The 20,357-nt window shown below is 34.3% G+C and overlaps 1 protein-coding gene across 14 annotated transcripts in view; it reads right to left on the reverse strand.

The window, feature by feature from the left end:
* The window catches only part of SETD5 (SET domain containing 5), a 74,205-nt gene that overhangs the window by 42,293 nt on the left and 11,555 nt on the right, over positions 1 to 20,357 (reverse strand). For 7 of the 14 annotated variants that reach the window (XM_079122410.1, XM_079122409.1, XM_079122402.1 and 4 more), the window contains exons 2-4: positions 4,689 to 4,748; positions 1,732 to 1,918; positions 693 to 917 (exon numbers count right to left, since the gene is read on the reverse strand). Coding sequence is in view for 4 of the 14 variants with exons in the window: in XM_079122403.1 (XP_078978529.1) it covers positions 1,732 to 1,802 (71 nt within the window). In the remaining 10 variants the exon portion in view is untranslated. Of the gene's footprint in view, positions 1 to 692; positions 918 to 1,069; positions 1,168 to 1,731; positions 1,919 to 4,688; positions 4,749 to 18,379; positions 18,459 to 20,357 lie in introns of all 14 variants that reach the window. The other 7 variants (XM_079122403.1, XM_079122414.1, XM_079122413.1 and 4 more) reach the window with 3 other exon arrangements.

Consider the following 20,357-nt stretch of genomic DNA (forward strand, 5'->3'; position numbering starts at 1 on the left):
TACTAATGCAGAAAGACTTTTAAGAGCCTTATTTGGGGAAATAATTATAAAATTTAAAGTCTCAGATAATGGAATAACTAATCTCTTTGGCATGCAAAAAACAAAAAACAACAAAAAAAACCAACCAACCAAACAAAAAAACCCAAAAAACCAAAAAACAAACAAAAAAAAACCAAAACCAAAACCAAAAGAAAACAAAAATTAAAAAAAAGCTCTAGAAGGAACACAACCCACTCTTTCCCACCCCCACCCTCTTTCATACTTTTTACATAGGAACAGACTTGAAAATTGTTTTCAATTCCAGACTACCCCATATTATTATACACACTACTTCTTAGGGTAGCTTTATTTTAACTCTTCTTCTCCCCCCCCACCCCCAGAGCTGGGGATTGAACCCCGGGGTCTTGTGCATGCTAGGCAAGCACGCTCTACCACCGAGCCACATCCCCAGTCCTTAACTCTTCCTCTTTTAAGGAACTCAGTAAACAGACACGTTAACAGTAGGTGGCTTTGTAAAGAAATACACATGCTCTTTAATAATATTCTCAGTTTTAAGGAAGAAAACCACTACTAATGAGGGATGCCGTTCAACCCAAAATTCTGGTACAGTTGCTTTGCTTTGCTGAAAGGGGAAGAATCCCCAGGAACTATGAAAATGGCAAGAGAAACAGGGGAATTAGAGCAACACCCACCTCACTCAAGAAGTGGCTGTGGGATCAAGAGTCTGAACTGGACCTGAACATATTCAAAACACCAGGATTTTTCCAGCCCAGACCCTAATCCCTGGTACTGCCTGGAATAGACTTGGCTTCTGGGGGTGTGCTGCCCCCTAGGCCCCTTGGGTCTCTTTCGCTGGACTTTCACATCCTGGTGTAGTGCCACTTCGTCTTGAAAGGTAGGGGGCTTCCACTTCCTTTCTGTAAGCAAGGAAGATTGGGTACAAGGGAGGTAAAAGGACAAGAGGGGAATCTGTGAGCAGGGGGAATCTTGGACAACTTAAAAGAGAAGGGATACAAAAGGCTAAAATTTAAAAAACTGTGATATATAAAGTTGTATAATGAAGGCCTACCTTCATTGTCATTTGGCATTTAAATTCTTCAAGAATTGAGAGTCTATTTTAGGGATTGGGCTTTTCGACAAACTCTGAATTCCTAAAGCTGCTCTTAGCTGAAAAAAAAGTTTGGTACCACTGATTTTGAAGGTCCTCTTTCTAGGCAATGAATATTATTTAAAAAACCCCAGATGATATTGCTCTCCATATTTTCTATCCCAAAATCAGAAGGTCTAAGCAACCTGCCCACATAGTTTCAGTCCCTTTACTCTAGAACAATGCAAAGTACATAGGAAGAGGCCTTCAAAGGAAATCAGTTGGAAAGAACACCTCCTTATCTCCCTCCATCAGAATAATCATTAACTCTATAGAAGCAGGTAGTGACACCTACTTTATTTCAATCTTCCCCACCCGACAAAACGAAAGAAAATGTAATCACTACTTTGCAACTTTGATTCTATTAATTATTTACCCGAAATCCCTCCCTAAAAGCTCCTTTCCTCCCCCTTCTAATTCCTTTTTCCTCCAGCTTCTAGGGGAGAAAAGGGCAAGGTCTTATGTCATTTACATGGGATACACTTTGGTTAAGAAAATAATACATATATCTTATTAACTGCCATAAAAAAAACTGTCTCCATACAAACTGGTAATGTACCTATTATCTAGGAAGTAGCACTTACTCTGATCCAGCAGCCATATCTGAGTAGGATGTATCTGGTGTGGTGACTCCCAGAGGGATTGCAATGCTCATGACGTCCAAAACAGCAGAGAATGGAAATCACGGGATCCAATTAATGGAGACTGACCACTCTGAGAGTGGGGGTGAGCTGCAGAGCCTCAGCCAACATGTTATGGACATGAGGAATCCTGCCACAGGAAAGAAAAATATCTAGTAACTAGGTAGTTCTTTAAATTTATCCTAAATGCTACTGAATATTTTTCTATATTATTTTGATAAAACCTTTTTTTTAATCAGTCTAGGACCTAACAAATAAATTTTAAGATATAGGATGGTTATTATAAATATACTAGTTTAAATAAAATAAACTCTTTAAAAAATTCAAGGTCTTCATTTAAAGTCTTACACCACAAATAAAGAGTTTTGTGGGTAGAAAAGATAAATTTGTCGTTTGTATTTGATTGGATACAGTTGTTTCTTACTGCATTCTTTTGTCACAGAACACTTTCTTCCTTCTTTCAAACCATTTTATTCCAATTGTTATTTGGGAGGAAGGAAATTATCTTAAGGACTGTGTTTGGGAGATAGTACACACTACTAGATATAAATAAAAACAAACCATGGAGAGGCTATTCATGTGAGGATGCAGAGAATAAATGGAAAATCTCTGTACTTTTGGTTCAGATTTGCTGAGAACTTAAAATTGTCATAAAAAGTGTGTGTGTATCTTCTGTCTGTCCATCTCTCATGGAGACAACATAAAAAAAAAAAAACTGAACTACAAATAGTACAGTTTCATGACAGAGACTAGAGAATTCTGTATGGAAAAGTACTGAGGACTTGATGACCATAAACCAGTGGAATGTGGGAGGAGAAAGATTTTCACACTACTGAAGAGAAAACAGAGAAAGTAGATTAAGAGACTTGGAGGTATGATACAACAGGGGAAATTAGTATTATTTTACATTAGTGGTTCTATATCAATGTATAAAACCATTAAAAGGACAAAACCACAGAAGTGTTTTATGGAGGAAAATCAATGTGAATATAGAAGACCCAGGTTAACAAGGATTTTTGTAAAAAATAAATAAATAAATGACTACATATTGATTCATGACTAATATGACAGAAGAAAAGCACAACAATTATTACTATCCACAAAACTATGTGGAATAAAAAGTACATAACGCTGAATGAACTGTGGGAGTTAATGTGAATTCTCAATGGTAAGTTTATCTGAGATGTCAGAATCTTATTTTGATTGACATGAATATGAAATCTAAATGTGAATGAGGCAAGATTTTTAAGAACATTATGTCTGAGCCATTAGTTTGGAATGCTAGAATAGCTACAAACTAAGAAGTTCTCTCTTATACCTAGTAGGCTATCAAAGAGCTGGCTCTCACCAATTAACCCAGGAGTCTCCAAATCCAGGTGTTGCAATACCTGTTCCTACCAAACTGGAGGTGACACTGCTAGATTGAGAACTAAAATGCAAAGGAGGTCAAGTTTTTCTATCTACTGCTTCCTTATGGTTCACAATTGGAAAATGACTTATTTACTTTCTGCCTTTGGGGCAGGCTTACACATAAATGTTTCCTTTCCTTAGCAATACATCCAAACAGATTGTGGCGGTATATCCTCCAAGCCACCGGGAAATTTAAATGAAAATCTGCAATGTCAAAACAGAGACCACTTATCAAATGAGCCCAAAAGGGCATAGTTAAAATATTGGGAATTGTTGGTTATAATCCTACAAAGATAAAAAGGGTGTGTGGGGGGAAGCTCCAAAGCTGCCTTACCAGATAACCAGAATAAAGTCTGATATCAATCATACTTCCCCTTGACCAGTAAAAAGAATCTGAATCATGTTATATTTTCAGAAAAGGACATTTAAAAAAAGAAGGGTACTCAACACCAATAAAAAACACATTTGTCACAGTATTTTCTTATGCCCATTAAAAACGGGACAATTTATAAACCTAGGCAGGTAGATGTTTTTTTCTGACATTAATTTTAAAGACATACTAAAAGATAGAATTAATTCACCTAATATTTCCTTCAAGAATGAATAAATTATTTCTCCATTCCCTAATGAAATTCTACACAGTGATTTTCAATACTTGATAAGTAATTTTTAAAAATATTAAGTAGTTAACTATGAATTTCTTTCATTTTCCTTTTGTTTAGTTTTACATGACCGTTCCTCCTTTCTGATGAAGGAAATTCTAATAGGCTAGTTTGGCCATCTCCTTTCAAATAATGCTTTCATAATGATGAGGCTTAATTCAAATTCTGGTAACTACCTCAAATTTCTCTTATATAACATTGAAAATAGTTCCTTCTCTAAACAACTGGGTAAAATGCAGCTATTAAAATGCTCACTAAAGGGGATGTGGTTGTAGCTCAGTGGTAGAGTGCTTGCCTAGCATGTGTGAGGCACTGAGTTTGATCCTTAGCACCACATAAAAATAATTAAAATAAAGGTATTATGTTCATGTACCAAAAAAAAAAAAAAAAAAAAAAAAAAAAAAAAGAGACAGAAAAATCACTGAAGATTCTGTAACAGATCATTTAGGTGCAATAATACCCTAATTTTTATATACTAAAACAGACTCCTTCTACAGTTTATCAAGCTCATCAGTTATAGCAATTATTAATCTAAAGCACATAATTTAGAGATGTGTACTGGAGAGTGGTAAGAATTAACTCTGCTTCTAGGTGGAACAATTTCAAGGTACATTCTTCTTACTACTGTCTCTTGCTACCAGAACATAACTTGCAGGGACAAGGATTTCTGTCTTTATCAATGCTGTATTTCCAACTGCCAAAACTGACATATAAAGAGGGTTCAAGAAATATATGATAAGCAAATTAAAACCACCACTACTGTATCATGACATCATTATTCATTAAATGCAAGAAATACAACAAATGAAAATAATCTGGGTCAGTCACCTTTATATAGACCTCTGAATATGAAGTTCCCCAAAATTATCTGCCGGTAGCTCTGGAGACCTAGAAAAAGTTGAGACAAAAATTAGCATAGGAAGAAATAACATGGATGGACAGAGAATGGAATTCTACAGACATATTAATGATAATTTTGTTTCATTTATGTATACTGTTCCCTCTCTTATTTACCATCCTCCATTTCATCCAATATAAAAATTTTGTCCTTTAACCTGCACAACCCATTTTCCTGTAAAACCAGAAACTAAATAAAGGATGGGGAAGGAAATTATCTTCATTTAAGAAGTGGTAAATACTTATTATGTCATTGGCTAATCCTTCTCTTTTCCTTCAAATTAGAATTCTCTTCCATTTCCCAAGGGATTGTTTCTCTCTCCTCTGCTGACCTATTCCACTCAGCTTTTTAAAACACCGTCCAACTTACTCTCCAACCAGACCAGCCTATTAAGTTTTAAGTTCATATTATGACCCCTTACTTCATCCTCATTCCATTCCATCTATCCTATAGAAGAGTGATAAAAGGGAGTCAGTTGTACTTGTAGTGAACGCCATGATGGAAACATGCTGAAAAACTGAACTTTAATTAATTTTCTCAAAGGGGAAGGAAAATAAATGAGCCATATTTTTGGGGGGAAAAATGATCAGTGCTCCTTAAAATTTCAGTGTTTTCTCCAAAGAGTCAAATTTAACATAGCCAGAACAAGTTATTAAAACCTGAAATGTTAATATATCAAAAACATGAAAAGAGCTTTCATGGTACTCCAGGTGCTAAGCAATGGAGGATATTCACTTTATTAATCTTATTTTATGGATTTGATTTTTTAAAAAATAGAAAATAAACCATTCTTTTAAAGGCATACTCAGGAAGAAGTAGACTCCTTCAGCAATAACAAATAAGAGAAAGAACATGAGGGAAAAGAGAAAATTGTACAATAGTGGAAAAATGAATGCACCAGAATTTCAATTTCTTATTAATCAATAATCCATCAGAATGTACAGAACACTAGTAAATTCTTGGATTTATAAACAAAACTAGCTTGTCTTTCAGTAATGATTACTCTTTTAAGTAGTTACCATTTACATGCAGCTTTTGGGGAAAAGGATATTAAATAGAACATGCCAGAAATGGTTTATAATTACCCTGTCTTTTTAATTGGGTTCAGCAATCTTTGTATTATCATTACGAGAGTCTCTTTTTTATATGATTTGCTGAAAGCCCAAGGCCCATATAATCTGTCTGGTCACTTTCACAGAAGGCAAACAAAAGTATTTTAAAAACAATTCCAACAGAGATTTCAGAAGAAAAATTGCATCAGACAGGTGAGCCGGAAGCAGCTGGGAGACAAGAGTCCAATAAACAGCCAATCCAATGAAAGAAATTCAGAACAAGTCTGCTTCAGTAATCCTGTGAAGAGGACTGGCAGGAAGAGGAGTGCCGCTTCAGAAAAAGAACAGGCCTCATATGCTTCAGACAGTCTTTGTACTGAGGCTGTGGACCTTGGCCATTCTCCCAGAAATGATGCAATCCTGATGAACAAGATCTGCTGCCAGAGAAACAATTGTTAACAGCCTATGCAGACAGCAGCTCAGCCAAGAAACAATTTCTGATCAACTTTCTCCATAAACCAGGAGAACACCAAATCTCTTCCTCAATTGCAGTCTCTGACAAAACATAAGTAAATATATGTTCAGATCTATAAGAACAAGTAATTTTCTCAAAATGTCCTTTTCTTTTTAATTCCTTTGGCTCTGCAATATGTATCCACATTGCATTTAAAACAAAATACTGAGCATTTTTTACTTTTATAAATGTAATTCTTCAAGCATATATATTAACAGTAAAGTCATTACAAAGAAAATTTACACTTCCAGTCCTCACTCTCATAAGAAAACCTTTTGGGAGGTAATGGTTTCTCTAAAGTTTTCAAAACTGTCCTGAAACCTTGTACTCAATTATGAGATTTTAAAATAAAGACAAATATACATACTAATTCTGGGTCAGAGAGGTATATTTCATAATTTTGAAATTATACGGGATTTGATGTTAAATACTGGCATCTTAATAGAGAAAAAAAGATGTATTGTTAGATTGACACAAAAAGCTCATTTCACAATGACTGAGGGGCAACAATATTACAATATTACTTCTGATCTTACTAGAAGGTCAGTGATCATTTTTTCATTTTATTAACCACAATTTACTTAGAATCAAACTTTAAAAAGAAAAAAAATTCCCTATTTTAAAAATCTTCTCAAGGGCTGGAGCTCCAGTAGAGTACTTGCCTAGTGTATGCAAGGCCCTGAACTGCAAAAAATAAAGAAAAAAGTAAGTAAAAATCCACCCTTGAGTTCTCATTTCTAGGCCTGTTTTCCAGTTTTGATATCAGGATTTTCACACTGTATTGTTAAAAAAAAATTACGGGGCATTTTTTTCTCACTTTTTAAAGACCCTATGTGTAGCAAATCTCAATTCACTAAACTCAACTAGCCAGAAGCCACAAACAACCAAAATTTATTTCTGAAAGCAACAGTTCTTAAACAGAGATTTAATAACACAAGCATGTAAGATATATCCTGAAATCAATATACTCAGTCCAAAGGACTATCCCTATATATCTGGGACTATTAAATAGCAAAAATTAATAGGTACTCTGAAATAGATCTTAAATAGGGTTTTAAATGAATAAATTTTCCTCAAGAAGAAAAAGAAATTTCACAAAATTTCAACAAGGGTCAAAAAGCAGTCATTAATTTTAATATCAAATTTTTGAACATGATTATTCAAAATTCTGCTATACATGTAAAGCTGAATTTTTTCTTAAATATTTTTATGCTTCTTCAGTTCTTATTTTGAATAATTTTATAAAATAGTAAAAAGGAGGAATGGAGAAAGAATATTAGGAATTTTTCTGAACGATGACTTTTTACCCTCAATTTTAAAATCATAGGCCAACTCAAAGTGCAATAAATATAAAACTACATTTTACCTACATGATATCTTGTTTGAGAACTAATTCATCAAATGCACAAATTACATATGTTTATTTTCCATCTCAACCTAAACTTGGAGCAAGGAAAAACAACATAAAGCTTTTTAATTTGGGAGAAGTGTTATGGAAGAGCTAAAAAACTTGAGTTTTAACCTACAACTTCATTTGTCTGGTGACCTCAGAAAAATCACTTAAAACAGATGAACCCTAAATTCCTCAAAGTAAACTCTTTACTGCATTTCTTTCTACTTGAAAATTTCTGGGTATCCTGGCATTGCCAAGTGGCTTAGACAGTTTATGTAATGTCTCTCGTCTTGGTTTTCTCATGTGTACAACAAAGGAATAATAACTGACTTGCTCTCCGTAAGTCCATAAGTGCACATGGACTAGCATTTGTCACAAATAAGAATATAAATGGCTTTGTCTCTTTAAGTATCTGAAGAAAGAGGAGCTGTTAATAACTTGAATATGGCTAAAAATGATTTTCACTCTTCTCCAATGCCATGTATTTTAATTTTGCTAGAGCAAACAACGTGGGAAACATGAGAATAAAAGCAAAACAAAATTACATGAGAGAGAGGTGATAAGCATTAGAAGAGAAAGACAGGAATTATCAGAAATAAGACATTAAGAAAAAAGGCACTGAGATGCAGTAAAAAGTTCATGCAACTGATACAGGCTTACAATCTGAAGCAAGTGAATGCAGGTGAAAGATCTAGGAGTTCAGGGCTGAAGAGAGAAAGAAGAGAGAAACACTGATTGGGGTAAACATTAAGAGACTGAAAAAACATCATGATTTAGTAATTTAAAACCAATATAAAATTTTCGTTGTCTCCCACCTCTTCTCTCCTATGCCAACAGTTTATCCTTTGGTTCCTTTGCTTGAATTATACTCTCTCTAGGGGCTACTGGGCTTGGCATAATAAACAAAGGTCTATAAAAACTCTGGAGTTTACTACCATAGAAAATAATTAAGAGCCAATTAGAAAACTCACTCTATTCCACAGTAAGAATTTCTCCATGAAAAATTTCATTTATAATGAATATTATTGAGGTCAAGTTGTACTTAGTAGTACCTCAAGAGACAAGTATTGGTAAGTATAGTGTAAGATTGGTAGTGTAAGACTATATACTACAAGTAACAGAACTAAACACCATGATCTTGAATTATTTTGACACAGAAGAAATAGAAATATTTTATGTTCAACACAATAGTGAAAAAACAGATATTTACTGCTAAACTAATCAATAATGTTCAGACTCTTTGTATTCTTAACAAAAATCAGAAAGAAGTCTTCTAATTATCAAATACAGATGATTCCCTTGAAGAAATTAGATTTTTAAAATCCTTAAAGAGCTAAGAATACATCCTGTATCCTCTGTATCAGAGCATGTTATGGAGACTTCTTATCAACAATGTACCTCACTAGAAAGGAAGAGAACCTTCATACCTCTCTACACTTGGCCACCTCTGTGAATTTGAACCTTTTTCATTTTCAAACCCTGAAATGGAGATCATTTTTACTTACAAAGGAAATTATGTACATTTATAGGGCATTAATATCCATTACACTTTCATTAATTTAGGCGATGGCTTCCAGAGTTTTATGGTTTAGAGTATAATTCATTATATTATGGATGAAGAAAGAGACTATGAAAAGATTAACTTGTGGGGTTTGGGGTGCAGGTCAGTGGGAGGGCACTTACTAACTTGTAAGAAAGTTAAGATGATTTTTATGTTTAAACTTTACTAAAGCAATTACTACTTCAGATAACATCTGAATTAAAACTAATTGTTTTTATTTCTTGGTGCTGTTAGATAAATCTTAAAATTCCTGGCTCTCCTGGGACTTAGATAAATTTGAATTGTTTCTGCTGTTTTTTTGTTTGTGGTACTGTGGATTGAATCCAGGGGTACTTTGCCACTGAGGTACATCCCTAGATCTTTGATTTTATTCTGAGGTAGGGTCTCAATAAGTTGCTGAGGTGGCCTTGAACCTGATTCTCCTGGCTCAGTCTCTGTAGTCTGTATTACAGGCTTGTGCCACTGTGCGTGGCACCTTGCATTTATATTATGTAGATTTGCCTTTTTAAATTCATTGTTTCATTCATTCAACAAACATAAAGTAATGACTATGCATATAAAAACTATGTTAAGTGCTATTTTAAGATGTTTCTTTTATCCAAAGTAGGTGAGGGTAAGGCAATTTGGAATCTCTTTAGGTTTGCCTATGTGCCAAGTATTGCATTTTTATAACCAAGAAGGGGTAAAAAAAAATAAAATAAAAACCCTAAAATGTGCCCTTATAACTGAGTCAACTCCTTCGACCCAAAAACCCTAACCCACTTCACAGTTTATCAGTGTAAGAGTCTCTTACAGAAACAAATTCTTTTCAAAATCCCTAATGCTGTTTAGACAAAGCTCATCACTGACTGGTCTCCTAGAAATTTTTATGAAGGATGAACCAAATAAGAAAAAAATTTCTTCATAATACAGAAGAAAAAAACTGACCACGCATGTTCTGTGATTCTTGGTAGATCAAGTGGCAAAGAATGTAGCAGTAAAGAAATGTGAAGCTTAATTCTGATATGCTCAATAGTCCCCCCATGGCTGTGTCAATAAAGTTACTTAAAATTAACTTATAAAAACAAATGTAAAAATAGAACAAAAAGCAGAAATAAAATTCTTGAGTACCTCCCTCCCCCAAGATACAAGTAACCTTATAACCTGCTTTTTAAATTTAAGCAGTATTTCTGACATCTTTATATCAATATGTACACATTTACTTCTCCTCCTTAAATTACGCTAAAGTATTTTCTTCTATCCAACCTCTTAAGGTAGATGTTTAGATTATTTCTAATTTCCCATACTATATAGAGTGATGTACTGAACATTCAGGTACTTAAATATATTTTTTTGGTGTGGTGTGAGGGAATGAACCCAGGGCCTCATGCATGCGAGTCAAGTGCCCTACCATTGAGTTACACCCCCAACCCCTATCCTTTTCTTTATACATGTGCACAAACATTTCTTATCTATTTTTTTGTGTGTGCACAAACATTTGAGGGTAAACTCCTGTATATGGAATTACTAGAATAGCATAAACATGTTTATTAGTACTGAAGAAACTAACGACCCTCCACAAAGTTAAAACCATTTTACATTTCCATAAACAACTGAGTTCTTGAGTGATAAGGGGAAGGCTAAATTTCATAAGGTCTAAATCTCAATTCTAAATTTCCTTGTACAGTTCCCCCCCCCCCTTAGAAGATCCTCTGCATTCTAAAATAAAATTAGCTGCGAATTCTCCACAATTATGTGACTCGCTTTTTTTTTCTTCCCCTTAGTGCTGGGGATCAACACAGGGCCTCACGCATGCCAGGCACGCACTCAACCTCTAAGCCATACCCCCAAGCTCTGTGATTCACTTTTAAGACTACTGCTAATTGAGTAGGGCACTGTGGTGCATGCCTATAATTCCAGTAACTCAGGAGGCTGAAGCAGGGATAATACCAAGTTCCAAGTTCCAGACTAGCCTCAACAACTTTAGCCAGACCCTGTCTCCAAAACAAAAAGGAGTGGAGATGTAGCTCAACGGTAGAACTGGGTTCAATCTCCAGTACTGCCAAAAAACCCTCCCAAAACAAAATATGTTCAGATGTGTTACTTTCCTCTAAAATTCTTACATAATAAATAGCAGATCTCATTCCCTCCCTAATTTTGTTGGAATCTTCAAAATAAAGTTAGATGAAGCAATATTTCAGAACCAAGTCTTTTCTTATAGTTGAGATAACTTATAATCTTTTTAATAGAATGCAATCAGTTCTAAATTTCTTCTTCCAGTAATGAAAAAACAAATTATGCTAGCCATCTGTAATCTAGCTGGCATCTGTAGAATTCTGACTGAAAAAGCAAGTACACTAGAAGATTTAAGTGGTCGTTTTCAAACAGATTATCAAGATTCTGTTCTAGTGGTTCTGCCACAGGGGCATAAAATATGCTTCATTTTTAATCACCTTTGGAAAGAGAAGAAACCCTGGAACTGTAAGAAGCTTATCTGTACTGACTGACTAAAGGACATAGCGCAAATATTGACCTAATTTTTACCTAGCCACAAATTCATTTAGTATACTCCTCTATGACACCTGACACCTCCATGGTTCATGTCCTGGCCAAAAGGACGTGTGTGGGGATCCTCCTTTTTGTTGTGATGGCTGGAGCACCTGACTGAAAACTTGCTTACAGAACTACTACTTTCCTTTGAAATGTTTCAGAAATCGTCTTACAGCAATCCATTCACTAATACTTCTCAACTTCTTGTAATGATTTCAAGGTTGCATTGTATCAATGAACTGGTCTCACTCCTTCTAGATTCTCAACCTTCCAATCTACTCTACATTCTTCTATGTTAACCCTTCTAGAACATATCTTCAACTGTGATCATTCCATCTCAGAAGCCTACAATGGCTCCCTTAGTACTTGCTGGATTAGTTCAAACTCCTCTGCTTAAATGGAACAAGACCTTCTTTGTTAGTTATTAACGTGTTTCCTGTCCTCCAAAATTTTGTTCACAGTATTTATCCTGCTGGATGTTTCCCCCATCTTTAAAAAAAAAAACTTTTGTATTACGAAAAATTTCAAACAAATATAAAACTCCAGACAACTCTGCAATGAACTCCATGTTCCCTATCTTTAACCAACAATCTCAATTCATGGCCAATTTTATACACTTTCCCCCTGCCCAGAATTGTTTTATGGCAAATTTCAAAAATATCAGTTGTGGGCTGGGGAGATAGCTCAGTTGGTAAAGTGCTTGCCTCGATCCCCAGCACCACAAAAAAAAGAAAAAATATATATATTTCTATATATATCAGTTGTGCATATCACATTCTTTTGCAAGTTCAGATGGACTACAAACCCATGCAATTTAATTGCTAGCTTTTCTAAGTATTGTTTAGTTTGATGTGTATACACTTAATGATTATTAAAAAATGTCTCGGTCACTGAAATCTCCTAAGAAAAATCATGAAAACAATCAGTTTGTTGATAAAATTCCATGCATTATTGGGAATGCACATTTCTCTTTATGGCAGGGCTAACTATAAGTATGTGTCAGAGGCACAAAACAGCATTCCTATATGCTATGTCAACATATAAAAATGGATAAAGTATGGGAGAATCATCCCAAAATAAGGCAGAAAAAGGAAGTGTGACATTTCATAAACTCCTGCCAGAAAGACAAAGACTGATTAGAAAACAGATGTGATGGCTTGCATTTTAGGTTAGCTCTTCTTATTTTTAGAGGTTCTCTTACTGTGACACAAAGTAAAAAGGTTCATCTCCTCCACTGAGGTACACTTTTCTGTGAAAAAATAATGGTACTGAAGCTGAGTATCACAGACTAAAATCATTTTGGATATTCAGATGATTCTTATTTGAATTACAAAGTATTTAAATCTGAAAGTTCAGTTAATTGAAAAATAGGACCAAATCACCATCAATGCAAATATACAACCCTATACAATCTATTACCCAAGTAAATCAACATAAATTGTATTGATAATTAGATTAAATTTATAATAACTTCTAATTTAAAAAGTAACAACACACAACTTAAACACTGATATGCACTGGTAAGTTTTGCCTGAGTAAAACACTAGCCTATATTTACTCATACAGTAGGTTACTGAGTATTATGCAACTTTTGGAATGGTGAGCACATTATTTCCCTAGAAGTCCATGAACATGGATATCTCTGTTAAACTAGCTAGTGACCTGTATGAGACCCAAGACCTTCAAAGGTTCCAATCATCCAAGCATCAGAAATATTTAAACAGGGACTGCAAAATTTCTCAGTACTTAATGTAAAAAATGACTTAAAAGCTTTGCTACAGATGCTCATTTTTGATCCAGTTTCAGTAAACTTTTCATCTGTATTTGGGACTCATGTCAATAATTACTATTTAAGTTAAGTTAGCCCCAGGAGACTGATAAAATAATACTATTTGGTTAATAAATACAAGTGGCAGAGTAAGTTGCTTCAAATTCTTATACAAAGCATAAATACCACCATATATCATGTTTTTCCCTGTGATTTTACTGTCTTTTCGAGTGACCTCTGTTGGTTTTCTCATCACAGCAGAGTTTGAACCTAGGCAATGCCCAGAATCTAGCACTGAACTGGCAGAGTAAAACACAAAGTATCCTAAGATTTCTATTCATGATCCATTTTCTTTTTTCATTAAAACACCTTCTATTTATTAACTCGTTTTTTTCCTGGGCAAAATATTTTCAATTCTTAAACATTACTATTTCTGAACACTGTATTATCTTCCTCTTTCAACACTTGGTAACCAATGTAAAAACACAGCCTTAAAAAATTCCATGCTCCACACTTTATCTAATGCCTGATAGGATCACCATTACTAATTAAAAAGTAGTGGATCCCAGTATTTTTGGGGAAAATGAATTTTTTTCCAAGCATAAAAAATTTTATCTGTTGATTAGAAAAACTCTAAAAATTATATGGAAAGTTAACAATACTTTTGCATAGGATCATTTTATTATATGTTCTTAAAGACCATTAACAATTTATAGGTTGGTAAATAAATCACACTACAGGTGACAAAAGGGAAAGAAGATCCCTGCCTCAAAAGGTGTCCTACCATTTACCTACTGGGTTCTAGTGGCAAGCCACCATGAAACTCTTCTGTAAAAGCAACGTCTTTATACATATTCCTGAATTCTAAATAAAATTACATGACCAGCGAATTTAGGATTTCTTAAGAATCCACGAAGATTCAAGATCGCTTTTAACATTTTAAATTCCAACTATTTCTCGAATCTGTATATGAAAATAAGGAAACCCCATTAGTCTTCCATTTGTTCTAGTACCAATATTCCAAGATTAATCATGGGTGTGACTGGCTTCTTATTGTTTACTAACAGATTTCAGACTCAAAATACTTCTTAGCTAGTATGTTAGCACACATACACCTCTGAATTCCTACCAAACATGCTTTGGTGAATTGCTCAAAGGAGACAATATTTGCCTTATCTTAGCAATCAGCCTGATATATTACAAAGGCACTAACTCATAAACCATTCCTTACTCTCCTGAAATACAAATTCCTTTAGGAAGTCTTTCCTAACTTCTTAGATCTGTTATTAATGCTTTCCTTTCTTCACTTCCTTAAAAAAAAATTGAGCTTATCAAGGACAATAGTGTGCATCTATATCAAGTCTATACAAGTAAGGTAAGTAGGCCTCAATCTCTAAGTAGCAAAATTATTTGAATGACAAAAATAGCTTAATTCACAAATCATTTCTTTGATTAAAAAAACAAAACAAAACAAAACAAAACATAACTGCTTTCATAGGTGGGCTTCATAGTGTTTTGCAGTTTGTCCCCAATGGTCAAAGCCAGTCATTTTTCAGGCCAATCAAGAATTAAATTATGGTACGACTCTACTTCATGTACAACCAGAGAAACAACAGTTGTACCCCATTTGTGTACAATGACAATCAATCAATAAATAAATAAAAACAAGAATTAAAGTAACTGACTCTGGCACTTATGCTATTTTAGGAACCAAATCCTAGGATAATTGTAGTTTTTCTTTTTGTACTGGGGATTGAATCCATGGTTTCCCACTAAGCTATATCCCTTGTCCTTTTTATTTTGAGAAAGGGTATTCCTAAATTGCTGAGGATGTTTCCAAATTTGTGATCTTCCTGTCTCAGTCTCCTAAGTCGCTGGGATTATAGGTGTGCCCCACCTTGCCAGCTTGATACCTATAGTTCTTAATCTTATTAAGGAGTAATCATAGACATCTCTAAAGATCTGATAAAGACTATAAACCATTTCCTCAGAAAAATGCAGGAAAAAAATTTGATGTGACACTTTTAGGAATTCTTAAGCTTCTGCCCTATATTCTTCCCTCAACTACAGTCAATCTGGGATAAAGGAGACTCCAAAGTGACTGAATGGTAAAGTAAGTGTTCTTGGAAGAGGCCTATTTCAGAATTTACAATCACTTCAGTAAGAACAACTCCCAATAACATACTATCATTTCCTTCTTTATCCATATCCTAGGATCCAGAGACACTTGCAATTTAAGTAAAGTATCCTAAAGAAAAAAAGATCAAAACTACAGGCAGGTAGCAATATCCAAAGTCAAAAACACAGGAAAGATTTTATCAGTAGAGTTTGTGAAAGGTCCTAGAAATACAGTAGGAGATATGGTATAATGAAAAGACCTTGGAATCAACCAGATTTGGCTTACCACAGGATTCAATTTGTTTACACTGTAAATCACCTAAGAGCACTGTTCTGAGAATTAAGCAAGATAATGTTCATAAAAGAACCTAGCAAAATATTCAGCACATTTCAGGCTTCTAATTTCAGTATACTGCATTAGAGAAAGAGGGGAGGAATAGAACAGAGGCCATGATGAAGGCAAATAAGGAACTACTACCTGCTTCCAAGGCAATCCTATCAAGTGGAGAAGAGGAACCTTTTATAAGGGGTCTTGTAACAACCTGCTACTGAGAGTTGCTACTAGCTGAAGAATAATATGCATCCTTACTCAAGTGTCTGGTTAATTTTCCTAGGTAAATCATCATCATTGGGTATCAATCTAACATTTTTATAAGACATCTTTTCAAATATTCAACCATTTCATAAAATGAGATCTACTGTAAGCTGCCTATAATGTTAATTAACTAATTTGCTTCCTCAACCTTCTGGTCAGGAATGCTTTCCAAAAATCTGCATAGACTTTTTAAAAATATTAAAATTTAATAGTCTTTATGTATCTTTGCAGGTAACTTTATTTTTCTGTTCACTGTAAATATGTGATGGTCAGGAGAGGAAATGGGCTCAGAGGGAAGCAGAATCAAAAAGAGAGACTGAAATATCTGGTTATGTTCATCGCTGAGGCCTGCTTTACCAGGACCTACCACAGTCACATCCATGGATATTTTTATTTTACATTTACAATTTTTTATTATGAAAAATTTCAAACCAACACAAAAGTAAAATTGTATAGATAATTTCATTTAATTACTATCCAGTTTCAACAATTACCAACAGTTGATCTTGCTTCACTCATTAACTCCTTCCCACTCTAAAGGAAATCCCAAGTGGGGGGTGGGCAGGGAAGAATGAAGGAACTTTGGATTGTACAGAGGGGAGTGAGGGGAGGGGTGGAGCAGGTGGGGATGGGAAGGTCGGTAGATTGAGACAGATATTATTACTATTTTTACCCTATCTACACATATGAAAAGAATTTAAAAAAAATATTAACCACTGTCAAAAAAAGTTAATGAAACTGAATAAATAAATAAAAGTTTAAAAAAATAAAGTAAGGAGGCTGGGAGATAGCTCAGTTGGTAGAGTGCTTGCCTTGCAAGCACAGGCCCTAAGTTTAATCCCCAGTACCGCAAAAAAAAAAAAAAAAAAAAAAAAAAAAAAAAAAAAAAAAAAAGTAAATCCCAGACAACCTTTCATTTCATCCATAAATCTCTAAAAGATAAGGTATTTTTTAAAAAATGTGCATTTTAGATCCAGGCCTTCTTTTGGGGGGAAGGGGAAGTCCAACATTTTGTCCTTTCCTACACCTTGTAGTCCCATATCTAAAATACTATGATCCAATCTGAATTCATTTTAGCACTACTCAATCGCGCCCTAATCTCAAAGTATTAAAAAAAACAAAAACCTGAATTCACGAGCAATCTGGTCTTAAATAGCTTTATCAGAAGGCACTTAAAAGGCAGATGCTAATAGCATACAATTAAAATTCTATAACTGGTCAATATACATGGTACCCTTAAAGCCATTTTAAATAATATAATTTCTAAATCTGAAGAATGAAAAGGAGCCTTATTTCATTAAAGTTCCTTTCTCTATTAAATTTTTAAATGTGATTATATTTATATTGTAAGCCCTGGCATATTTATAGTCAGAGGTCTCAAACAAATTTCAGTGAAATACCAATTACCCCTTTGTTAATAATTAGTTCTTTTCATATAACCCATAGAGCCATGAAAATCAGGTACTATTTATAGCATGAGGACATTATTTATCCTAAGTAAGATTCACATAGTTTAGAGGAGTAATCAAATATTCATAACAATAATATCAACTACCAAAATAAAAGTTAACATTTACTGGATGCTTATTTTATACCAGTCAGTTTCCTCAATCAGTTTACATACTGTAGCTTATATAATGCCTATAACAATTTTATGAGGAAGGTATTAATTTCTGTTAAGTCAAATAATTAAACTTAGCAAGAAACTAGAATAAGAAAATCAGAGCTAGAATATAAACCATCCAATTCCAGAACTCTCACATTCTTATTAATTGCTATTTCTTCATCATTTGTCATATCCTGATTTAGTATTTTTATCCTGTATACATTGCTGAAATATGGTACTGTAACTTTCAGATGTTATAGTTAGGGGGTGGGGTTACAGCTCAGCAGTAGAGTGCTTGCCTAGCACATGTGAGGCACGGGGTTCGATCCTCAGCATCACATAAAAATAAATAAAGACGTAATAGAAGACAGCTGCCATCTACTCCGAAACTTTTTTTTTTTTAAAGATGTTATAATTAACAAGAATAAATCAGATTTTATGAGATTAAGCCCAGTGCAATGGCACATGCCTGTAATGCCACTTACTTGAGAGGCTGCTGTGGAGGATCCTAAGGGCTGGAGAAATAATTCAATGGTACAGCCTACCTGGGTTCAATCCCCAGTACTGCAAACAAACAAAAATAATTTAAAATATTTAATTTTTTATTTGATGCAGGGTTGGGTGGCACATGCCTACAATTCCAGCTACTTGGAAGGCTAAAGTAGGAGGATCCAAGTTCTAGGTCAGGCTAAGCAATTCAGCAAGACCCTGCCTCAAAATAAAAAATGAAAAAGGCTGGGGATATAGCTCACTAGTAAAGCACCCCTGGGTTCAATACCCAGTACTGCCAAAACACAAAACCAAAATCAAGTAGTTTAAATTTTACATGACAAAATAAAAAAGAGATGACATTCTTTTTTTTCTTTGAAATTTGTAATTCTCCTGCCTTAGCCTCCCCAGCTGCTGGGATTACAGGTGGGAACTACTGCTCCCAGCTAGATGACATCCTTTCTAAATATATTTTAGGGGTGAATTATTTAAGATATATTAATTGATGAACTATCTCTATTATGAGTACTGCCATTTCCCAGGTATGCCTAAAACACAGGAGAGAAACATGATCTAGCATTTCAAGAGAGAACTTACTAGAGAAAGGATTTCTTATCTCAAACTGATTTATTTAAATCAAGAAATACTGTTTCCTAAAAATGGATTAAAAAATCCACTGCTCCTCTTTTATGGAACAAAGGTACTAGTTACTAAAAAATCCAGGAAGAGATAGTTTTAAGTAAACTAACTAAAATGTTTCTTGTGTCAGAAGTATGACAAAATATCATTTTGAATATTCAAGATGTATCTGTAAATTTTACATATAGGAAAGGGAAAGAACATGGTGGAAAAAGTTAGGAGAGAAGCTAGATTTTTCTGACCATATCCAGTTTTGTAAATTGCACTTGGTAATGATTTAAGGATTTTACATACTTGCAAAACAAAAAGTAGTCCCTGATAAATCTCAAAGTGCAGCTATTCTTTCTTGTATATCAAACTGGTGGCAAAAACACAGAGAACTATTCCAAGTGATTTCAAAACACAGTAATTTGAGTGAATATCTCTAAAGGGACTTAACCAAAGGGCAAAAAAAAAATTGCAAACAAAACAAAAAACTACTTTTCAGTAAACATATTGTTCTACCATTCTAAACGGTTTAGAGTATATTGTGGTACAAAGAAAACTTATACTGGTGTTAGTGGAAACTAGGATTTGGGGCGTAAGGAAGAGGGAGAAAAATCAGTTTACATAAACATCATGTAGTACTGAATTTGAAATGGAAGTTATCATGTACCAACAAATGATATTTTGAAAATAAAAGAAAACATTTTTAAGGTTCTGACCACTGAAAATGTCTAGAAACAAAGACTGACCCAAGAGCAATGAACATTTCTAGTACACAGACTGTGGTTTAAGATTCTCTTAAACTAGGAATTTTTGCAGAAAGTCAGTTTCAGGTTTGGGGTGGAAAATATACAAAGTAATCCTGCAACACCTTGCCATACTCCAGAGCAAAGAAACAAACAAGTGAAGAAACTACTAAGAATGAATCAAAACGACTTAAGAGCCAATAGTCAAAGACTGGACAATCTGACTGACAAAAATAGTAACAGCAAGAGATTATAACATATCAAACATGTTTAAACCATGAGTATACAATAACACTTCACAGATCACCTTTGGTTGGTGAATTACTGATCCCTTATTTTGAAAACTGGTAAATAGAGTGGGCTGGGGAGGGTAAGACAAGCACTTATCTTGCCTTCTATAGCCAAATAATATGTGAGGGGGAATATTCCAGATAATAAATGTAGAAGAGATAAAAATATCACCACTTTGCAAGCATAAAGGAAAAAATGGATCTAGGCAGTGATCCTGATAGTGTGGTTTCAGAACTCCTTGAAGTCTTCTAGATTCTTTCAGGTGATATGTGAGTTCGTCCCTTTTTAACTATATTATCTGTACAAGGCCAGA

Source organism: Sciurus vulgaris (genome assembly GCF_902686455.1).
Source record: "Sciurus vulgaris genome assembly, chromosome: 19".
Taxonomy (NCBI): Eukaryota; Metazoa; Chordata; class Mammalia; order Rodentia; family Sciuridae; genus Sciurus; species Sciurus vulgaris.